This window comes from Grampus griseus (genome assembly GCF_964374135.1).
Source record: "Grampus griseus genome assembly, chromosome: 3".
NCBI classification, from domain to species: Eukaryota; Metazoa; Chordata; class Mammalia; order Artiodactyla; family Delphinidae; genus Grampus; species Grampus griseus.
The window spans coordinates 58638697-58659330 of NC_139019.1; the positions used below are offsets into that span (position 1 = coordinate 58638697).

A 20634-nucleotide genomic window follows, 5' to 3' on the forward strand; every position below is an offset into this window, starting at 1 on the left:
TGAGCCCTATAATTGTCCCAACTCACTGCCTTGAGAGTTTCCATGTCATGTTATAGAGAGAGGGCATCCAGGCAAAACCCGTGGATTCTCTGAGTTGAATAGACAGAGCATAGTCTAGGGAGGCATGATGGCTAGAGTCTGCAGGACAGAGTACTGAAGAAGAGAGAAATATATAGAGAGAGAACTCTGCAGATCTTCAGAGAACTCTGCAGAACTCTGCAGATCTTCCGCTGAGCTGTGATTGGCCATGTGTGTGAGGAAATTACCCAAGCCTGGGAAAAGAACTACTTGAAAGAAGTAGAGGTAATGGCATTCTCGGGCATTCTCAAAGGGCAGAAATAGCACCTGTTCCCAATAGTAAGACTAGAAAAACCTCAAAACTGATGGGGCATTGGGAGGTACACAGAAGAGTCTTGCCTCTGTAGTGGGATATAATTAGCCTTAGACTGAACACTGATCCAATCCTGCCTAACAAATTATAAAAGCAAGACCCAAAAGGATAAAACTGTTTCTGTGTAAATTAACTATATTCTAGAACAAATATCCAAAATATTTTTAAGAATAAAAACATATCTGGCATCCAACAAGCTAAATTTCACAATTCTGGGATCCAATAAAAAATTAACAGGCCTAGAAACAGGTAGGAAAATAAACCCATATGGAGGAGAGAAAGCAATCAATTGAAAATGACTGAGAACTCTCAAAGATGTTAGAATTAGCAGATAAGGACATTAAATAGTTATTATATTCCACATGTTCCAAATGTTACATGGAGACATGGAAGATATAAAAGAAGACTCAAATCAAACTTCTAGAGATGAAAATTACAACATATGAAATGAAAAATACACTGGATGATATTAACAGATTAGACACTGCAAACAAAAAGATTAGTGAATTCAAAGACACAGGAATAGGAATGGCATAAAAAACCCACAGAGAAAAGAGAATTTAAAAATAAGATCATCACAGTGAATTGTGGAATGATTTTAAGCAGCCTAATATATATGTAATGGGAATTCAAAAACGAGGGGAGGGAAGAAAAAATATTTGAAGAAATAATAGCTGAAATTTTTCCAAATTTGGAAAAAAAATTTCCAAATTCTTCTGTTTAACCTGTACTGGTGAGACAGAGTCTCTACCTTTGGCAAGGTGCTACTGAGACTTTTGGGGTCCTGCTCACACTTGCCCTGGCTTGTAAGGTGGTAGTTTCACATCAGGAGAGGCAAGTTGAAAAGGCAAGAGGCTAGTGTGCCCCCTTCCACTAAATGCTCAGATCCTAAAGCAGGGGTATAATTCAGAGAGAAGTTGCCATGTTCCTGCCCTAAGCTCCAGAGCCATGGCACAAATATTTTGCCTGGGAACAATAACAAACGTAAGAGAAGATGGGGATCAATACACAGACTTGCTACAATACATTGCCTACTCTAAAATATCTAAAATGCCCAGTTCCAACAAAAAATTATGAGACATGTGAAGAAACAGGAAGTATGACACATACAGCAAAATAAACTAACGAAAAAGCAACATAAACTGCCTGTGAGAATGACCAGGTGTTAGATTTAACAAAGACTTCAAAACAGCCGTTTAGAGCTTCCCTGGTGGCGCAGTGGTTGAGAGTCCGCCTGCCGATGCAGGGGACACGGGTTCATGCCCCGGTCCAGGAAGATGCCACATGCCTTGGAGCGGCTGGGCCCGTGAGCCACGGCCGCTGAGCCTGTGCATCCGGAGCCTGTGCTCCATAACGGGAGAGGCCACAACAGTGAGAGGCCCGCGTACCGCAAAAAAACAAACAACAAAAAAAAAAACAGCCGTTTATATACATGTTCAAAGAACTAAAGGAAACCATAATTAAGGACGGAAAGCAAGGTATGATAACAATATCACATCAAACAGAAAGTATCAATAAAGAAACAATTTATTAAGAAACAAAAAGAAGTTCAGTTGAAAAGTACAATAACTAAAATGAAAAATTTAATAGAGAGGCTCAACAGATTTTCAATGTCAGAAGAAAGAATTCGTGAATTTGAAGAGAGATCAATAGAGATTATGTAAGCTGAAGAAGAAAAAGAAAAAAGAGTGAAGAAAAATGAAAAAGCTTCAGAGAAATGTGGGACACCATTAAGCACACCAACATATGCATAATGGGAGTACCAAAAGGACAGGAAAAAGGAGCAGAAAAAATATTTGAAGAAATAATGGCTAAAAATTTCCCAAATTTATTAAAAAACATTAATCTACATATTCAGGAAGCTCAGTGACGTCCAACAAGGATAAACACAAAGAGAGACATAAATAGATACATAGTAAAAATACTGAAAGTCAAAGACCATAAGAAATTATTGAAAGAAGCAAGTGAAAAATGACTCATCACTTACAAGGTAAACCCCAAAAGATTAACAACTGACTTCTTATCAGAAACAATGAAAGCCAGAAGCAGTGGAATAACACACTCAAAGTACACAAAGAAAAACCTGTAACCAAGAATCCTATTTGCAGCAAATCTTTCAAAAATAAAGGTGATGTAAAGACCTCTCTTGAGAAAATTTGTTGCTAGCAGACCTGCCTTACAAAAAATACTAAAGGAAGTTCTTCAGGTTGAAATCAAGTGACCCCCAAATGGTAATATGAATCCACATGGAAAAACAAAGAGCATCAGTAAAAGTAATCACATATTATAAAAGACAGTATAAATGCACATTTCTTCTTTCTTTGCTTAACTGGTTTTTAAAACAATTGTACAAAACGATAGGGATATAATACATATATATTTGCAAAAGCACAAAGGCGGTGGGTGGAAGAAGTTTTACTGGGCCAAGAAAATGACTCCATATGGTAACTCAAATCCACAGGAACAAATGAAGAGAACCAGCAAGGATAAGTAAGAAGGTTAATATATCAAAAGTTATAAATATAAACTTGCTCTCCTTTCTTCTCAGCTCCTTTAAAAGTCACAAAATTTTATAAAGTAATAATTATAACAATGAATTATTGGCTTTATAACATTTACAGATATATCAATAATATATATAATAATAATATCACAAAAGGGAAAGAGGAAAGTTGAGCAACACTATAAACTAACTAGACTGAACAGGCATCTATAGAAAACTCCTAATGATAGGAGGATATATACATTCTTCTCAAGTACACATGGGACATTCTCTAGCATAGGCTACACACTATCTAAGCCACAAAATAAGTCGCAGAAAATTTAAAAGGACCAAAATAATACAAAGTATGTTCTCTAAGAGCAATGGAATGAAATTAGAAATTAATAACAAAAAAATGAGAAACTCACAATTATGTGGAACTCAAACAACATACTCCTAAATAAACAACGGGTTAAAGAAGTAATCAAAAGGTAAATGAGAAAATACTTTGAGATGAATGAAAATGAAGGCAAAACATACTGAAACTTATGGGATGCAGTAAAAGCAGTGGGTTAGAGGGAAATTTATAGGTGTAAATGCCTATATTGAAAAAGAAGAAAGATCTCACATCAATAACCTAAACTTACAAGAAAGACACTGGAAAGAAAACAGCAAACTAAACTAAAGCAAGCAGAAGGAAGGAAATAGTAACTATTAAAGTGGAAAAAGTAAAATATGCAATAGAAAAATAGAGAAAATCAAAAAAATCAAAATTGGTTCTTTGGAAAGATTAATAAAATTGACAAACCTTTAGCTAGATTAACCAAGAAAAGCAAGAGGGAAGACTCAAATTACTAAGAGCAAAAATGAAAATGTGGACATTACTACTGACCTTATAGAAATAAAAAGGACTATAAGAGACACTATGAATAGCTGTATGCCAATAAATTAAATGAAATGAGCAAATTCCTAGAAAGATACAAACTACCAAAACTGACTCAAGAAGAAATAGACAATCTGAAAAAAAAACTATAAAAAGTAGACACAATTAATAATCAAAAAACTATCAACAACAACAAAAAAGCCCAGGTACAGATGGTTTTACTGCTGATTACTAGAAAACATTTTTAAAAGACTTAATACCAATTCACAAACTCTTCCAAAAAACAGAAGAGAAGGAAACACTTTGGAATTCATTCTGTGAGACCAGTATTACTCGGAGCCCAAAACCAAAGACAACACAAGAAAACTACAGAACAATATGCTTAAATGACTCTATGGACACCCTGTAGGAAGAAAGAGGAAAAAATACAAAAACAGTAGAAAACTTTTTTTTTAGCAATCATTTAGATTTTATACTTTGCGTATGTACATACATCAAAACTTGTCGAATTATATACTTTAAATACATGTAGCGTATTGTATGTCAATTGTATTTCAATAAAGCTGTTAAAAATAGCTGAAATACAAAGAATTATATTAGAATTTTATCATTGCTGATCCAGAGGAGTAACCACAGCTGTCAAAATTTTAGCTAATGTAACCAATAACTGAAATTTGAGTTGCTTTGGCTAATGTGAAGTAGGTATTACTTAGCAATAAATTGGTTGACAGGCAAGCAAACAGGAACATCAAGGGATCTGAGATCAAGCTGCTAATTTAGTGTTTAAACTATAGTTTGGAGCATTAAAATTAAGTTTTTTTTGCTCCTAACTTATAAATAAAGCTTATTAACTAGGAAAAGTCTTATAATCCAGAAGTAGAAAGGGTTGAAAAAAGGGGTCATTTAGATTAAATTCCAATTAGCTTGGATTGGTTTTCTGTTGGACTGGTCCACAAGCAAAGCAGCATTCCAGGACCCTGCAAACTTTGCCACTCTTATATCCTCTTTCAAAAAATGAATAGGGGGAAAAGGGAAAGGAAGCCTCATTTGTAGGCATTTCTAGCAGAATCTTTTTTTTCCTCTTCTGTTATTATGCATATGTGATATTGTTTTAATTGAGTTATATTTACCCAAACTCCAAGTCACTTTCTGTTTCTAAATTGAGCTACTATGGAAGATGTGTTTATACTTAACCCTTATTAGGGGAAGCTTTAGCAGTACACACTGGTAGTTCCCAAAACTTTGGAACCAAACACAGCTCCAATTTATTATTTTTATTTTGTTCTTAAATCCTTCCTGCTGCAGTAAAACTAATTTTGGTCTGAGAGCCTAAAGGTGCTTGTAACTAAAATGTACAGGGCAATTTTAGAAGCATGATTTCACTTGCTAAGATATAATGGTCTCTCCATTCAAGAAGCCCAGCCAATCCCTATTCCCCTAATTAGAGCTAAACACTGACACTATGTGACAGCAACATTTACTCACTTACTTATAAAATTTACGTAATTTTAGAGAAAAAAAAAGGATACCTGTGTTTTGAATTCCAGAATATTATTTCCCGGATTAATTCTTCCTAGCAGTATCAGATCCTTTATCTGCATACATTTCTTTTTAGGAGTTGTGCTGTATTTTGAAGGATTTTTTACAGTATGTTGACGGCCAGACCCAGAGGAGGAGGAGCTCTGACTATCATTTGCATGTGGAACAGCAAGAGCTGATTTTCTAAGATAAGCTTTCACCTGATGCCCCGTATTACTGCCAAAGACATCAATCCCTTGATGTACCAGGGATTCTGATGTCCCCATATGTGGTTGCTGCGAAGCTGTTTTCCTGTTTCCTTTTTTTCGATCACAATTGGAAAGAGCATGATCACAAATAATAGTTGATGGATTGGCATCATTGTGGGCAAATACACTTGCGGTTTCTGAAATCTTTAATGTGCCAGTTACTGCTGAAGGACTAAAGGACTCATGCCCTTTGGCTGTAGTATCTGTAAGATCATTTTCTTTTTGTGAATATTCTGCTTGAGCAATAAAAGAAATAGGTTGCGATTGTAATTTAATCTTCTTAGTGCCATCTGAAAGTCTGGATTTTGATAATCTATCTAAGGTACAGTCACTGACACTTTGTTTAGAATTCAGTTCATTTCCAGAAAATTCTTCCCTTCTCACTGTCTTTGAATTTAGACAAGTGTTGGTATTTTGGTTGTCATGCCAGATTTCCAAAGACAACTGTGTTTCCTGCATGCTTCCACAAACAAGGCTGACAGGAGAAACTGAACATGACTGGGGCTGTACTGAATTTTCCAGACTAGTAAACTCTTGGCTGTCCTTTTCATTAGAGATTTCTGAGCTCAATGGCAGCTTCTTGAAACTAAGACCAGACAAAGATGTAACATTCTTATAGTTCTGAATTTTCTGGCTTATTTTTTTCTGTTTTTTTGCTACAAGTAAAAGGCTCTTCTGCCTTGTGGCCAAGTTAGCTAGTTGGTCTCTCAGGACTCCATGCTTAAATGACTCTATGGACACCCTGTAGGAAGAAACAGAAGGAGGAAAAAATATAAAAACAGTAGAAAACTTTTTTTTAGCAATCATTTAGATTTTATACTTTGTGTCAAATTAATCAGCTCAAAGTACACAAGAGACTATCTTTGCAATGTATATTCTTTGAGAGGAAACTGTTGCTTTACTTGAGGTAAATAAGTTTGCCTTTTTTAGGTGACAGCGTGGTTATCCACATTTATATTCACATCATTACATATCAGTTGTGAGTCAGCCCTAAAAGAGAAACAAAACTTGGGTTGTTTATCTAGATACCTAGTAGTCCTTTAGTTGGAAGGTATAAATTGATGGCCAAGGAGCAACACCATTCTTTAAGTTTGGAATTCGCTTACCTGTTTACAGTGAAATGGTGTATCAAGAAGTAAAATTTGGGAGTAAGTTCCACCCAAATTCCCTTAGTTATGGAGGACTGAGATTGTTTTGTGAATAATTATAAGTAAGCTAGACCTGAGAAATGTCAATTCATCAAGTACTTATTGTATTGGGTTGGCCAAAAAGCTCATTTGGGTTTTTCCACAAGATGTTACGGAAAAACCCGAATGAACTTTTTGGCCAAACCAATAATTGTACTTTGAATCTGTAGTGAGGTACTTTGAAGTGACTACCCAGATAAGCATTATCCTGTGTGCCCTCCTTAAACCAAGTCTCTCAGGGGCTTGAAGACTGAGTGGGAGGAAACTGGCTCATCCACACCTGTCTTTTGGTTATACTCAACTATTCCACACTGATCTTCAGGATATTGGACACTTTGTTTCCAGTAGCTCTCAAACTTTTTGGTTTCAGGACTTTTTTATACTCTTAAAAATTATTGAGGAATGCAAAGAGCTTTTGTTTATTTGAGTTATATCTATCAATATTTACTGTTTTAGAAAATAAGAGAAAATTTTAAAACACAAGACTACACAAGTGCACATTCCATTAGCTATTAGAGTGATGATATCATCACACGCCATGTGGCCTCTAGAAAATTCCATTGTACACTTATGAGAAAATGAGAGCAAAAGAGGGCAAATAACATCTTAATGTTATTATAAAAATGGTTTCGGGGGCTTCCCTGGTGGCGCAGTGGTTGAGAGTCCACCTGCCGATGCAGGGGACAGGGGTTCGTGCCCCAGTCCGGGAAGATCCCACATGCCGCGGAGCGGCTGGGCCCGTGAGCCATGGCCGCTGAGCCTGCGCTCCGCAACAGGAGAGGCCACAACAGTGAGAGGCCCGCGTACCGCAAAAAAAAAAAAAAAAAAAATGGTTTCAACTTCTTAGACCCCTTGAAATGGTCTCAGGGATCCTCAGGGACCATCTTTTTAGAGGAGCCGTTTTAAGAGAAAGCAATAGTATAGATACTTGTCTCTCCTAACACAGTTTAGAGTTGTCGGTACTGAACTCCAAACCAACTGGATGTCAAAGCAAGTAGTAGATGTAAGTGGAAGAAGCATCAAGAAGAAATCAGATTAGCAAATAACTGGTAGTATAAAATGCAAGAAGCTGGATAGATAGAGAAGAAAGAAGAAATTAATATCACATTTAAAACTACGTGAAACAAAGAGTTCAGACAGAAAATACAAATGCTCTTTAAATTACAAGAGTTTAAGGCAAATAGCAGCATTAGTATGAAGACACACATATATAAAGGCATATTATTCAGCCACAAAAAAGAAATAAATCCTGCCATTTGAGACATCGATGGATCTTGAGAGCGCTATGCTAAGTGAAAATAGTCAGAGAAAGACAAATACTGTATGATCTCACTGATATTTGGAAGCTAAAACAAAAACAAAAAAGGCATAGATACAGAGAACAGATTGGTGGTTGGTGGAGGTGGAGGTGGCACGTGGGTGAAATAGGTGAAGGTAATCAAAAGGTATAAATTTCCAGTTATGAAATAAATAAGGCATGGGAGTGTAATATATAGCATGGTGACTATAGTTGATAATACTGTATTACATATTTGAAAGTTGCTAAGAGAGTAGACCTTAAAAGTTCTCATCACAAGAGAAAAGAAAAAAAGAATAGAAAACTAAAAAAAATAATGCTCAAAACAAGAAAAAATCATATAACAAATTTCTCAAAAAAAAGGATAAGAGGTAAATAATCAATATAATCAGGATAAAACTCTTTAAGGACCCTGAGAGTTTAGAAGTACACAAAACCACAAAATATACATGATTAAACTGCTTAGAAGAACAACATTTGTGATAGCATAAAAGAAAAAATTTTAATGTAAAAAATGTGAGTTTACTAAGGAAAGAAATTTACTTACGGAATTCATGACCAGAAAGGCTTTCATAAAATTCATGGCTGTAGACAACTTTTTAAGATAGGAAAATGTCCTTTTCTGAACATTTCAAATAATAAAGTAGAAAAACATCTTTCTAGGAAGTATAATTCCTCATGGAGGTAATAGATTAGATGACCTCATAAAGTCCTTTTCTGGTCCCAAGCAACATTTGTAATCTTAAGAAATTCTAGGCCTACTGTAGATAAAAATAGATAAATTCTGAAAACTCTAAAGCATTCCTATTTTTTTTTTTCACTCACCTGTATTTTTTAGCTAAATCATCCCTTTCTGCCTTCTGTTTGGTAAGCACGTTGTCCATAACCTCCTTTATCTCTAACATCTTATCAGTGTATTGTTCTAGAAACATGGTAATAAAATAAAAAGTCAGTTAATTGAGAGATAAATGTTAAATTTGGTCACATAGGACTTAGCCTTACTGTTAATTAAAAAGCCATTATTTCCCTAGGAATTATGTCACTCTATGGAAGTACCCTGAAGTGTATAATTAAGAACATGGTATCAAGAAGAAGCAGGCCAGACTGAATTCTAATCCTGCTACCCCATTGACTAAGCTTTGTGAACCTGGACAAGTCACTGACCTCTCTGGTCAGCTTCCTTACCTGTGAAATGAGGGTAGTAAAGGAAAATAAATAGGAAGATAAATATTTTGTCTGTTAAAATTATGTACTTTTTAAAATACAAAAGGAATACATTGTCAATGTAAAGAAAATCTGCAAATAATATGAATGTTTATGGAGAAGAGAAGTCAAAGAGTATCCCACTCAACCACTCCTTCTCCTCAATATTTCACTCCATGAAAGAGATTGCTGTTAATACTTTGGTAGGGGTGTGTTTGTGTGTGTAAACTTTAAAATATATTTATATAATATATTGTTCTATACTATATTTGTACTATATATAACTTATACGTACTTAAAAATAAGAGTCACTATCAGTTCTTTTTTTAAATTAATTTATCTTTTATTTTATTTACTTCTGGCTGCTTTGGGTCTTCATTGCTGCACATGGGCTTTCTCTAGTTGTGGTGAGTGGGGGCTACTCTTCCTTGCAGTATGCAGGCTTCTCATTGTGGTGGCTTCTCTTGTTGCAGAGCATGGGCTCTAGGCATGCAGGCTTCAGTAGTTGTGGCACGCAGGCTCAGTAGTTGTGGCTCGTGGGCTCTAGAGCACAGGCTCAGCAGTTGTGGCGCATGGGCTTAGTTGCTCTGTGGCATGTGGGATCTTCATGGACCACGGCTCGAACCTGTGTCCCCTGCATCGGCAGGAGGATTCTTAACCACTGCACCACCAGGGAAGTCCCACACTGTCAGTTTTTGTTCTTTACACTTAACACTTAGATAGGGCTATATGATATCTACAGTCACTTATTGATCTATATAAAATTACTTTTATAATAATTAAATTTTTCCTACTTTCTTCCATTGCTTCCCAAGGCATCATGACCTCCCGCATCACAGATTCACAGGATTTACATGTAAAGTCAGTTATGTCCAAACCCAGATTCCCAAATAGGAAATTTCGCTTAGATGAATACATTTTATTTCTTTTAAGCCTACCTGCTATTCATTTCATTTTTGGCTTTGTTTCTTAAGCTTTTTCCTAATTCTTTTAGACCAATGCATATTTTTCTAGATAATTTAACTAGACAAAATCAGTGGTGAAAAATGACATGAAGTTCACAGTTGGAATTTACTCCAGAACCTCTCTCTGCAAATCAGACAAATAAGTATAGAGTCTGTTCCCAGACTAGTTTCTATCTCCCTATTATTATGGCAAAAGATTAGTTTCACGATGTGATGCATATGCTAACAAAGGGGAGAAACTTGTATGATAATTAAGAATTTAGATATAAATTTTTTAGCAGATTTGACACTTTAATAAAAAACATTTACATTATCTATGTCTCCTGTTACATTTGGGTTTTCTAACTGAATTTTAAACCACTGGTAAAAATAACATTATCATAGTAACCAAAAGATTCTATATATTTCTATAAGAATGGATATAAAGATGTTTTACATGTAACTTGATACTATATACTTATTTATCAAAGAGACAAAATTAATCAATGGTATCTTAGAGAAAACCTAGAAATTGCCCTAATATGTGTAAGATTTTAATATGTGATAATAAGGCACTGTAAACAATGAAGATGAGAGGAATTATTCAACAAATAAGACTAGGCAAATGGGGTAGTAATATGGGGGAAAGCCCTATTCTATCCTTATACCGTATGTGGCAGAGAAATTTCAGTTGAATTATAGAGTTAAGATGCTTAGAAAAAAAACATATAAAATGTTTAAAATGAACATTTTTTTCTGTCTCAATTCAGTTGAGGCACTAAAAATATTTGACATCAATGTATATAAGACATCAACAAGAAAAATTTACAAAGAAATGTACAAAAAAAATTCGTTACTCTTGGATCCCTCAACCAGATCAAAGATACAAAAGATGTCAGAATATGGAGGTGGTGACTTTGTAAAGCTGTTTCTTTAGAGAGCTGTAGCTTCACTGGGTGGGATTCTCTATGCTGAGCAGCAAAAGTGAAAGGCGAGGGCGTTTCTCCCCTTTACTTCAAGCCTAAAGGGGGAGTTTCTCAAAGGACTACTAAGAGTGTAACAACTTTCTATTGAGGTGACAATGGACTCATATCTGACTTCCTCTTTGACCTTGAACATCTAGAGGTTGAGACCCTGAAAAGCAGGGAGCTTCTACAGCAGGGCAAGGAGAAAGTTGCTGCTGTGCTAGGAATTGATTGTCCTTCCTTCTAACAGTGGGTCCAAGGAGCCAGGATCTTGAAGACAGTGTGGAGACTGCCCTGTGGTCCTGCTTATGAGGGTTTGTACCTGAGGGTGACAATCTGTGTAAGGTGGACCCAGGAAAAAAAAGAAGCTGAGAGGAGACTGAGAGGGCCCCGGGAAAGAAAAATGTGCACTGTCACATTATGGGAGCTATGTAGAAGTTTCAGAACAGCCTCAGAAATTTTGTTTTGAAGAAACTTAGTTTTAAACAACTGCAAAAGAGTGATGGCGCCAAACACAGTCAGGACTTGATCACCAGCCAAGAACTCTAGAGTCCTACTGCCTTACCTCTCCTCCCCTAAAGGGGCAATGAGACCAAAAATAGGGATCATGATTAGAATAGTCATGGTGATAACAGAATCATGGTTATAACAGAATAAAATTAAGTTACAAAGCCTGGGGGTGGGGAGGGGAGGAAAGTTTCTAATCTTAGAAGCATTAAAAGAAACAGCAAAGAGGCTGATACATTCTACTATACAGAATTTGAGAATTTCTGTATTTAAGCACACACTAACATGTTATGAATAAAAAGACAGTTAAGGGGTGAAAAAAGTATTTGCAGCAGTTATGGCAGAAAAGGGGTCAATAACTTGATTATATAAAATGGCTCCAATTTATTAACAAACAGGAACAGTCAGTTCATGAAACAGAAAATAAAACTAGTGAAAAAGTACCACTAATAAAATCAATAAGGCAGATGAAAATACAATGCATATTTTTTATTAAATTAGTAAAAATTTTTTTTCTGTAAAATTATTTAAAATGAAAATACTGAGGCTATTAGCAGCGTGAAGGCAAACAAACATGAATGTGTGTTGGCAGAAGTACAAATTATTATGTAATACTTTAGGAAATCAATTTATCAATATGAACCAACAGATTTTATAATGTTTATATATTTTTGACCCAATAATTTCAATTATGTTAATTTTTCCTAAGAAGATAATCCTAAATCCAGAAAAAACTATGTGTTGTAGTGTAATAGCAAAAAATTATAAAAATCTAAATGCTCAACAAAAAGGGGAAAATTAAGTAAACCATGGAACATTTATTGAACATTTACTATGTAACCAATAAGAATGATGACTATGACAAAAAAGAATGTAAAAACAGCACATCTAGCACACCTACCAAAAAAGATATCCTACATCCAAAGACAAAGAAACCACAATGAGACAGTAGGAAGGGCACAATCGTGATAAAATCAAATCCCATACCTGCCAGGTGGGCAACCCACAAACTGTAAAATAATTATACCACAGAAGTTCTCCCAAAGGAGTGAAAGTTCTGAGCCCCGTATCAGGCTCCCCAGCCTGGGGGTTTGGCAATGGGAGGAGGAGGCCCCAGAGAATCTGGCTTTGAAGGCCAGCAGGGTTTGAACGCAGGAATTCCACAGCACTGCGGGAAACAGAAACTCCACTCTTGGAGGGTGCACACAAGGTCTCATGTGCACCAGGACCCAGGGAAAAAAGCAATGACTTCATTTTAGCCTGGGCCAGACCTACCTGCTAGTATTGGAGGGTCTCCTGCAGAGGTGGGGGGTGGCTGTGCCTCACTGCAGGGACAAAGACACTGGTGGCAGTAGTTCTGGGTAGTACTCATTGGCTTGAGCCCTCCTGGAGGGCACCATTTTCTCACCAAGACCTGGCCCCACCCAACAGCCTATGGGCTCCAGTGCTGGGACATCTTGGGCCAAACAACCAACAGGACAGGAAGACAGCTCCACCCATCAGCAGACAGGCTACTTAAAGTTTCCTGAGCACACAGCTGCTGGCTAAACACACCCCTTGACATGGCCCGCCCACCAGAGGGACAACACCCAGCTCCACCCACCAGTGGACAGGAAGCAGTCCCTCCCACCAGGAAGCCTGCACAAGCCTCTTATACAGCCTCATCCACTGGGCGTTGGGGTGGGGGCAGAACAGAAGAAGCAAAAAGAACTATAACCCTTCAGCCAGCAGAATGGAAACAGCAATCTCAGAAAGTTAAGACAAAATGAGACAGCAAAGGAATATGTCCCAGATGAAGGAACAAGATAAAACACCAGAAGAACAACTAAGTGAAGTGGAAATGGGCAATCCATCTGAAAAAGAATTCAGAGTAATGATAGTAAAGACGATCCAAGACTTTGAAAAAATAATGTAGGCAAGGATCGAGAAGATACAAGAAATGTTTAACAAAGACCTAGAAGAATTAAAGAACAAACAAAAAGAGGTGAAAAGTACAATAACTGAAATAAAAAATACACTAGAAGGAATCAATAGCAGAATAACTGAGGCAGAAGAACGGATAAGTGAGCTGGAAGCCAGATGGTGGAAATCACTGCTGCAAAACAGAATAAAGAAAAAAGAATGAAAAGAAATGAAGACAGCCTAAGAGACCTCTGGAACAACACTAAATGCACCAACGTTCGTTCACATTACAGGGGTCTCAGAAGGAGAAGAGAGAGAGGAAGGACCTGAGAAAATATTTAAAGAGATAATAGCTGAAAACTTCCCTAACATGGGAAAGGAAATAGTCACCCAAGTCCAGGAAGCACAGATAATCCCAGGCAGGATAAACCCGAAGAGAAACATGGTGAGACACATAGTAATCAAATTGACAAAAATTAAAAACAAAGACAAAATATTAAAAGCTACAAGGGAAAAACAACAAATAACGTACAAGGGAATTCCCATAAGGTTATCAGCTGCTTTCTCAGCAGAAAACCTGCAGGCCAGAAGGGAGTGGCACAAAATACTTAAAGTGATAAAAGGAGAGAACCTACAACCAAGAATACTCTATCCAGCAAGGCTCTCATTCAGATTTGATGGAGAAATCAAAAGCTTTACAGACAAGCAAAAGCTAAGAGAATTCAGCACCATCATACCAGCTTTGCAACAAATGCTTAAGGAACTTCTCTAGGTGGAAAAGATAAGGACACAACTAGAAATGAGAAAATGATGAATGGAAAAGCTCACCAGTAAAGGCAAACATATAGTAAAGGTAGGAAATCATCCACACACAAATATGATATCAAAACCAGCAATCGTGAGGAGAGTACAAATTCAGGATACTGGAAATGCATTTGAAATTAAAAAAAACAGCATCTAAAACAATCTTGTATATGTATATAGACTGCTATATTAGAACCTCATGGTAACCACAAACCAAAAATCTACAATAGGTACACAAACACAAAAGAAAAAGAAATCCAAACACAACACTAAAGTTAATCATCAAATCACAAGAGAAGAGAACAAAAGAGTAAGGGAGAAAAAAGACCTAGAAAACCAAATCTGAAACAATGAATAAAATGGCAATAGGAACATACATGTTGATAATTATCTTAAATTAAAATGGATTAAATGGCCCAACCAAAAGACATAAACTGGCTGAATGGATACAAAAACAAGACCCAAATATATGCTGTCTACAAGAGACCCACTTCAGGTCTAGGGACATACAGACTGAAAGTGAGAGGATGGAAAAAGGTATTCCATGCAAATGGAAATCAAAAGAAAGCTGGAGTAGCAATACTCATATCAGACAAAATAGACTTTAAAATAAAGACTGTCACAAGAGACAAAAAAGGACACTACATAATGATCAAGGGATCAATCCAAGAAGAAGATATAACAATTGTAAATATATATGTACCCAACATAGGAGCACCTCAATATACAAGGCAAATACTAACAGCCATAAAAGGAGCAACTGACAATTACACAATAATAGTGGGGGACTTTAACACTCCACTTTCATCAATGAACAGATCATCCAGACAGAAAATCAGTAAGAAAACACAGGCCTTAGATGACACATTAGACCAGATGGACTTAGTTGATATTTATGGAGCATTCCATCCAAAAGCAGCAGAATACACATTCTTCTCAAGTGCACATGGAACATTCTCCAGGACTGATCACATGCTGGGCCACAAAGTGAGCCTTGGTAAACTTAAGAAAATGGAAATCCTATCAAGCATCTTTTCTGACCACAACACTATGAGATTAGAAATCAACTACAAGAAAAAAACTGTAAAAAACACAAAACATGTGGAAGCTAAACAATATACTACTAAACAACCAATGGATCACTAAAGAAATCAAAGAGGAAATAAAAAAATACCTAGAGACAAATGAAAACAAAAGCACGATGATCCAAAACCTATGGGACACAGCAAAAGCAGTTCTAAGAGGGAAGGTTATAGCAATACAATCTTACCTCAGGAAACAAGAAAAATCTCAAATAAACAACCTAGGCTTACACCTAAAGCAATTAGGGAAAGAAGAAAAAACAAAACTCAAAGTTAGTAGAAGGAAAGAAATCATAAAGATCTGAGCAGAAATAAATGAAATAGAGATGAAGAAAACAATAGAAAAGATCAATGAAACTAAAAAGTTCTTTAAAAAGATAAACAAAACTGATAAACCTTTAGCTGGACTGATCAAGAAAAAAAGGGAAAGGGCTCAAATCAATAAAATTAGAAATATAAAAGGAGAAGTTACGATGGACACCCCAGAGATACAAAGGATCACAAAAGACTACTACAATAAACTATATGTCAATAAAATGGACAACCTAGAAGAAATGGACAAATTCTTAGAAAGGTACAATCTCCCAAGACTGAACCAGGAAGAAACAGAAAATACGAACAGACCAATCACAAGTACTGAAATTGAAACTGTGATTTAAAAGCTCCCAACAAACAAAAGTCCAGGACCAGATGGCTTCACAGGCAAATTCTATCAAACATTTAGAGACGAGTTAACACCCACCCTCTGAAACTATTCTAAAAAATTGCAGAGGAATGAACACTCCCAAACTCATTCTGTGAGGACACTATCACCCTGATACCAAAACCAGACAAAGACAGCACAAAAAGAAAGAAAATTACTGGCCAATATCACTGATGAACATAAGATGTAAAAATCCTCAACAAAATACTAGCCAATTGAATCCAACAATACATTAAAAGGATCATACACCATGATCAAGTGAGATTTGTCCCAGGGATGCAAGGATTTTTAAAATAACCACAAATCAATCAGTGTGATACAACACCACATCAACAAATTGAAGAATAAAAACCATATGATCATCTCAGCAGATGCAGAAAAAGCTGGACAAAATTCAACACCCATTTATGATAAAAACTCTCCAGAAAGTGGGCAGAGAGGGAACATTCGTCAACATAATAAAGACCATATATGACAAACCTACAGCTAGCATCATACTCAATGGGGAAAAGCTGAAAGCATTTCCTCTAAGATTGGGAACAAGACAAGGATGTCCACTCTCATCACTTTTATTCAACATAGTATTGGAAGTCCTAGCCACAGCAATCAAAGAAGAAAAAGAAATAAAAGGAATCCAAACTGGAAAAGAAGAAGTAAAACTGTCACTGTCTGCAGATGACATGATACTACACAACATTTCTATACACTAACAATGAAAGATCAGAAAGAGAAATTAAAGAAACAATCCCATTTACCATCACATCAAAAAGAATAAAATACCCAGGAATAAACCTACCTAAGGAGGCAAAAGTCCTGTACTCTGAAAACTGTAAGACGCTGATAAAAGAAATCAAAGATGACACAAACAGATGGAAAGATATACCATGTTCTTGGATTGGAAGAATCAGTATTGTCAAAATGACTATACAACCCAAGGCAATCTACAGATTCAATGAAATCCCTATCAAATTACCAATGGCATTTTTCACAGAACTAGAACAATGGAGACATAAAAGACCCCGAATAGCCAAAGTGACCTTGAGAAAGAAAAATGGAGCTGGAGGAATCAGGCTCCCTGACTTCAGACTATACTACAAAGCTATGCTCATCAAAACAGTATGGTACTGGTACAAAAACAGAAATATAGATCAATGGAAAAAGACAGAAAGCCCAGAAATAAACCCACACTCCTACGGTCAATTAATCTAAGACAAAGAAGGCAAGACTACACAGTGGAGAAAAGACAGTCTCTTCAATAAATGGTTCTGGGAAAACTGGACAGCTACATGTAAAAAAATGAAATTAGAACATTCTTTAACACCATAAAGATAAAATAACTCAAAATGGATTAAAGACCTAAATGTAAGACTCGATACTATAAAACTCTTAGAAGAAAACACAGGCAGAACACTCTTTGATATAAATCGCAGCATTATCTTTTTAGATCCATCTCCTAGAGTAATGGAAATAAAAACTTTGACATGTATGTTCCTATTGCCATTTTATTCATTGTTTCAGATTTGGTTTTCTAGGTCTTTTTTCCTCCCTTACTCTTTTGTTCTCTTCTCTTGTGACTTGATGATTAAACAAATGGGGCCTAATTAAATTCAAAAGCTTCTGCACAGCAAAGGAAACCATAAACAAAACAAAAACTCACAGAATGGGAGAAAATATTTGCAAATGATGTGACCGAAAAGGGATTAATCTTCAAAATTTACAAACAGCTCATGAGGCTCTATATCAAAAAATAACCCAATCAAAAAATGGGCAGAATAACTAAATAAAAAGAACATTTCTCCAAAGTATATATACAGATGGCCAAGAGGCACATGAAAAGAGATGGTCAATATTGCTAATTATTAGAGAAATGCAAATCACATCTACAATGAGACATCACCTCACACCAGTCAGAATGGCCATCACCAGAAAGTGTACAAACAATAAATGCTGGAGAGGGTGTGGAGAAAAGAGAATCCTCCTACACTGTTGGTGGGAATGTAAATTGGTGCAGCCACTAAGGAGAACAGTACTGAGGTTCCTTAAAAAACTAAAAATAGAGCTACCATATGATACAGCAATCCCACTCATGGGCATATATCCGGAGAAAACCATGGTTCAAAGGGATACACGCAACCTAATATTCACTGCAGTGCTGTGTACAATAGCCAAGACATGGCAGCAACCTAAATGTCCGACAGATGAATGATAAAGAAGACGTGGTACATATATACAATGGAATATTACTCAGCCATTAAAAAGAATGAAATAATGCCGCCATTTGCAGCAACGTGGATGGAGCTGGAGATTATCATACTAAGTTAGATAGAGAAAGACAAATATCATATGATATCGCTTATATGTGGAATCTAAAAAAAATGATACAAATGAACTTATTTACAATACAGAAAAAGACTCACAGACTTAGAGAACAAACTTATGGTTACCAGTGGGAGAGGGTGGGGGAGAGGGATACACTGGGAGTTTGGGATTGACATATACACACTGCTATATTTAAAACAGATAACCAACAAGGACCTACTGTATAGCACAGGGAACTCTGCTCAATATTCTGTAATAGCCTAAATAGGAAAGGAACTTGAAAAAGAATAGATATGTGTATATGTATAACTGAATCACTATGCTATATATCTGAAACTAACACAACATTGTTAATCAACTATACTCCAATATGAAATAAAAATTAAAAAAATAATAAAGTAGCATATGGGAGAAAAAATTAAATATAGACCATCCATTGTTTAATTAATAATATCTAATACATTATTTCTCACACATCTAATATATTATTTCTGGTAATGCCTTAAATGTTTGAAATTTTGTGAGTTTCAACTGTAAAATTCAGATGTTTTAGTAAATTAATGCCAAAAAAGACGAAGAAAAAAGGTTATAAATCAAGGATCTTCCCAAGCTGTCTGATTTTATCTCAAAGGGTACTTTTATCTTATGAGCACAATATGGGAAATTTCATGCAGGATAAAAGAAGCAAACAAACAAGTCTTCAAATAAATCCTACTCAGGACAAATAATAATTTGGCTTATGGCTTAGTAATTATTATCAAATTGCAACACGACAAACATGGAATGTATAGTCAAGTCACAAATGATTCAGAACTGGCTCCCTCTGACATGAAGTTTTTCTAGTGCATTTGAAGATGTGTAATTATATTTTTAAAAATTCTTCCTAATGAAACACCAGTAGCATAACCATTTTATAAAGAGAAACTTGCCCTAAATACTTCCATGAGAAGATACTTAGTCTACTCAATAACTTAGAATTAATTTGAGAATTTATTATCACTTTTAAAAAATGATTTCATTTTATATTATTTTACTTTGGTTTCAAGGGATATCATACTCCTGCAAACAGTGAAGTCCAAAATTAAGGTACTGACAGTACTGTACTCCCTCTGAAGGCTCTAGGGGAGGAAACTTCCTTGCCTCTTCTAGTCTCTGGTGGCTCCAGGCATTCCTTGGCTTGTGGTTGCATCACTCCAGTCTCTGCCTCCATCTTCACATAGCCTTCTCCTTCTCTCTGTGTCTCTTTCTTGTGTGTCTCTTATATGCACACCTATCACTGGATTTAGAGCCCACTTGGAAAATCCAAGATAAATCTCATTTCAAGATCTCTAATTATATCTGTAAAGACTCTCCCCCCTGCAAAAAAAGTCACATTCACAGATTCTGGGGCTTAGAATGTGGACATATTTTGGAGGGAGGGCACCTTCAACCCCACTGCACTCCTATTTTGAATTCTACTAAAAGTTAATTTGGCCTGTTCTTGAACTTTATAAAAATGGAATCATACTTGTACCCCACCCCCCAAAAAAGAAGATGAGATAGCAATACCTTGGATGAATGAAATAATCAGACTTGAGTATGAGTATATATTTACCTGCATCTTCAGGGGTTCTTATTTCAAACGCTAACAAATTTTCTTGTTTTTCTTCTAAATCTTGTAGAACGGCACTGATGGTCTGATGCTATCAGATAAAATATTAAAAACTTCATTACAAGAAGTAGATGTTTTTCTCTGATATGCAACTGACAAATGCACAGTAAAAGTGCTAAAGAAAGTGACACTAAAAATGCTCATTTCCCTTTATGTTCCAAATGTACTCAGGCTTTGTTTAAACTTAATTGTATATATATTACATATTTGGGGAAAAATTAAACATAAATGTATCTTGATTTATGTAGCAGATCTGCTCCAGGAAAACAGAATGTAAGAGTAGCAAGCATACAAAGAATCACAATTTCTCAATGACTTCTGTTATAGGCATAGGAGAAAAAGAACACTCAGCACATAATATTTAAAGACAATATATATGCAACAAGTTCACTTTAAGGCTTTATGACTATCATTGTACACTACTGAAATTTCACACACAGTCTTACAAATACTAAACACTCTCAAAAACTCACAAAGGGGATTTAAAACCACCTCTTTATATACTTGTCAGTTGCCGAGGACCAGCC

The 20634-nt window shown here is 35.9% G+C and overlaps 1 protein-coding gene across 1 annotated transcript in view; it reads right to left on the reverse strand.

Annotated features, from left to right (window-relative positions):
* Positions 1-20634, reverse strand: part of ANKRD31 (ankyrin repeat domain 31) — a gene marked incomplete at its 5' end in the record, with an annotated part of 130763 nt that overhangs the window by 23258 nt on the left and 86871 nt on the right. The window contains 3 exons of the mRNA XM_082651880.1: positions 5286-6285; positions 8853-8949; positions 20051-20138. Coding sequence (XP_082508006.1) covers positions 5286-6285; positions 8853-8949; positions 20051-20138 — 1185 coding nt within the window. The remainder of the gene's footprint in view (positions 1-5285; positions 6286-8852; positions 8950-20050; positions 20139-20634) is intronic.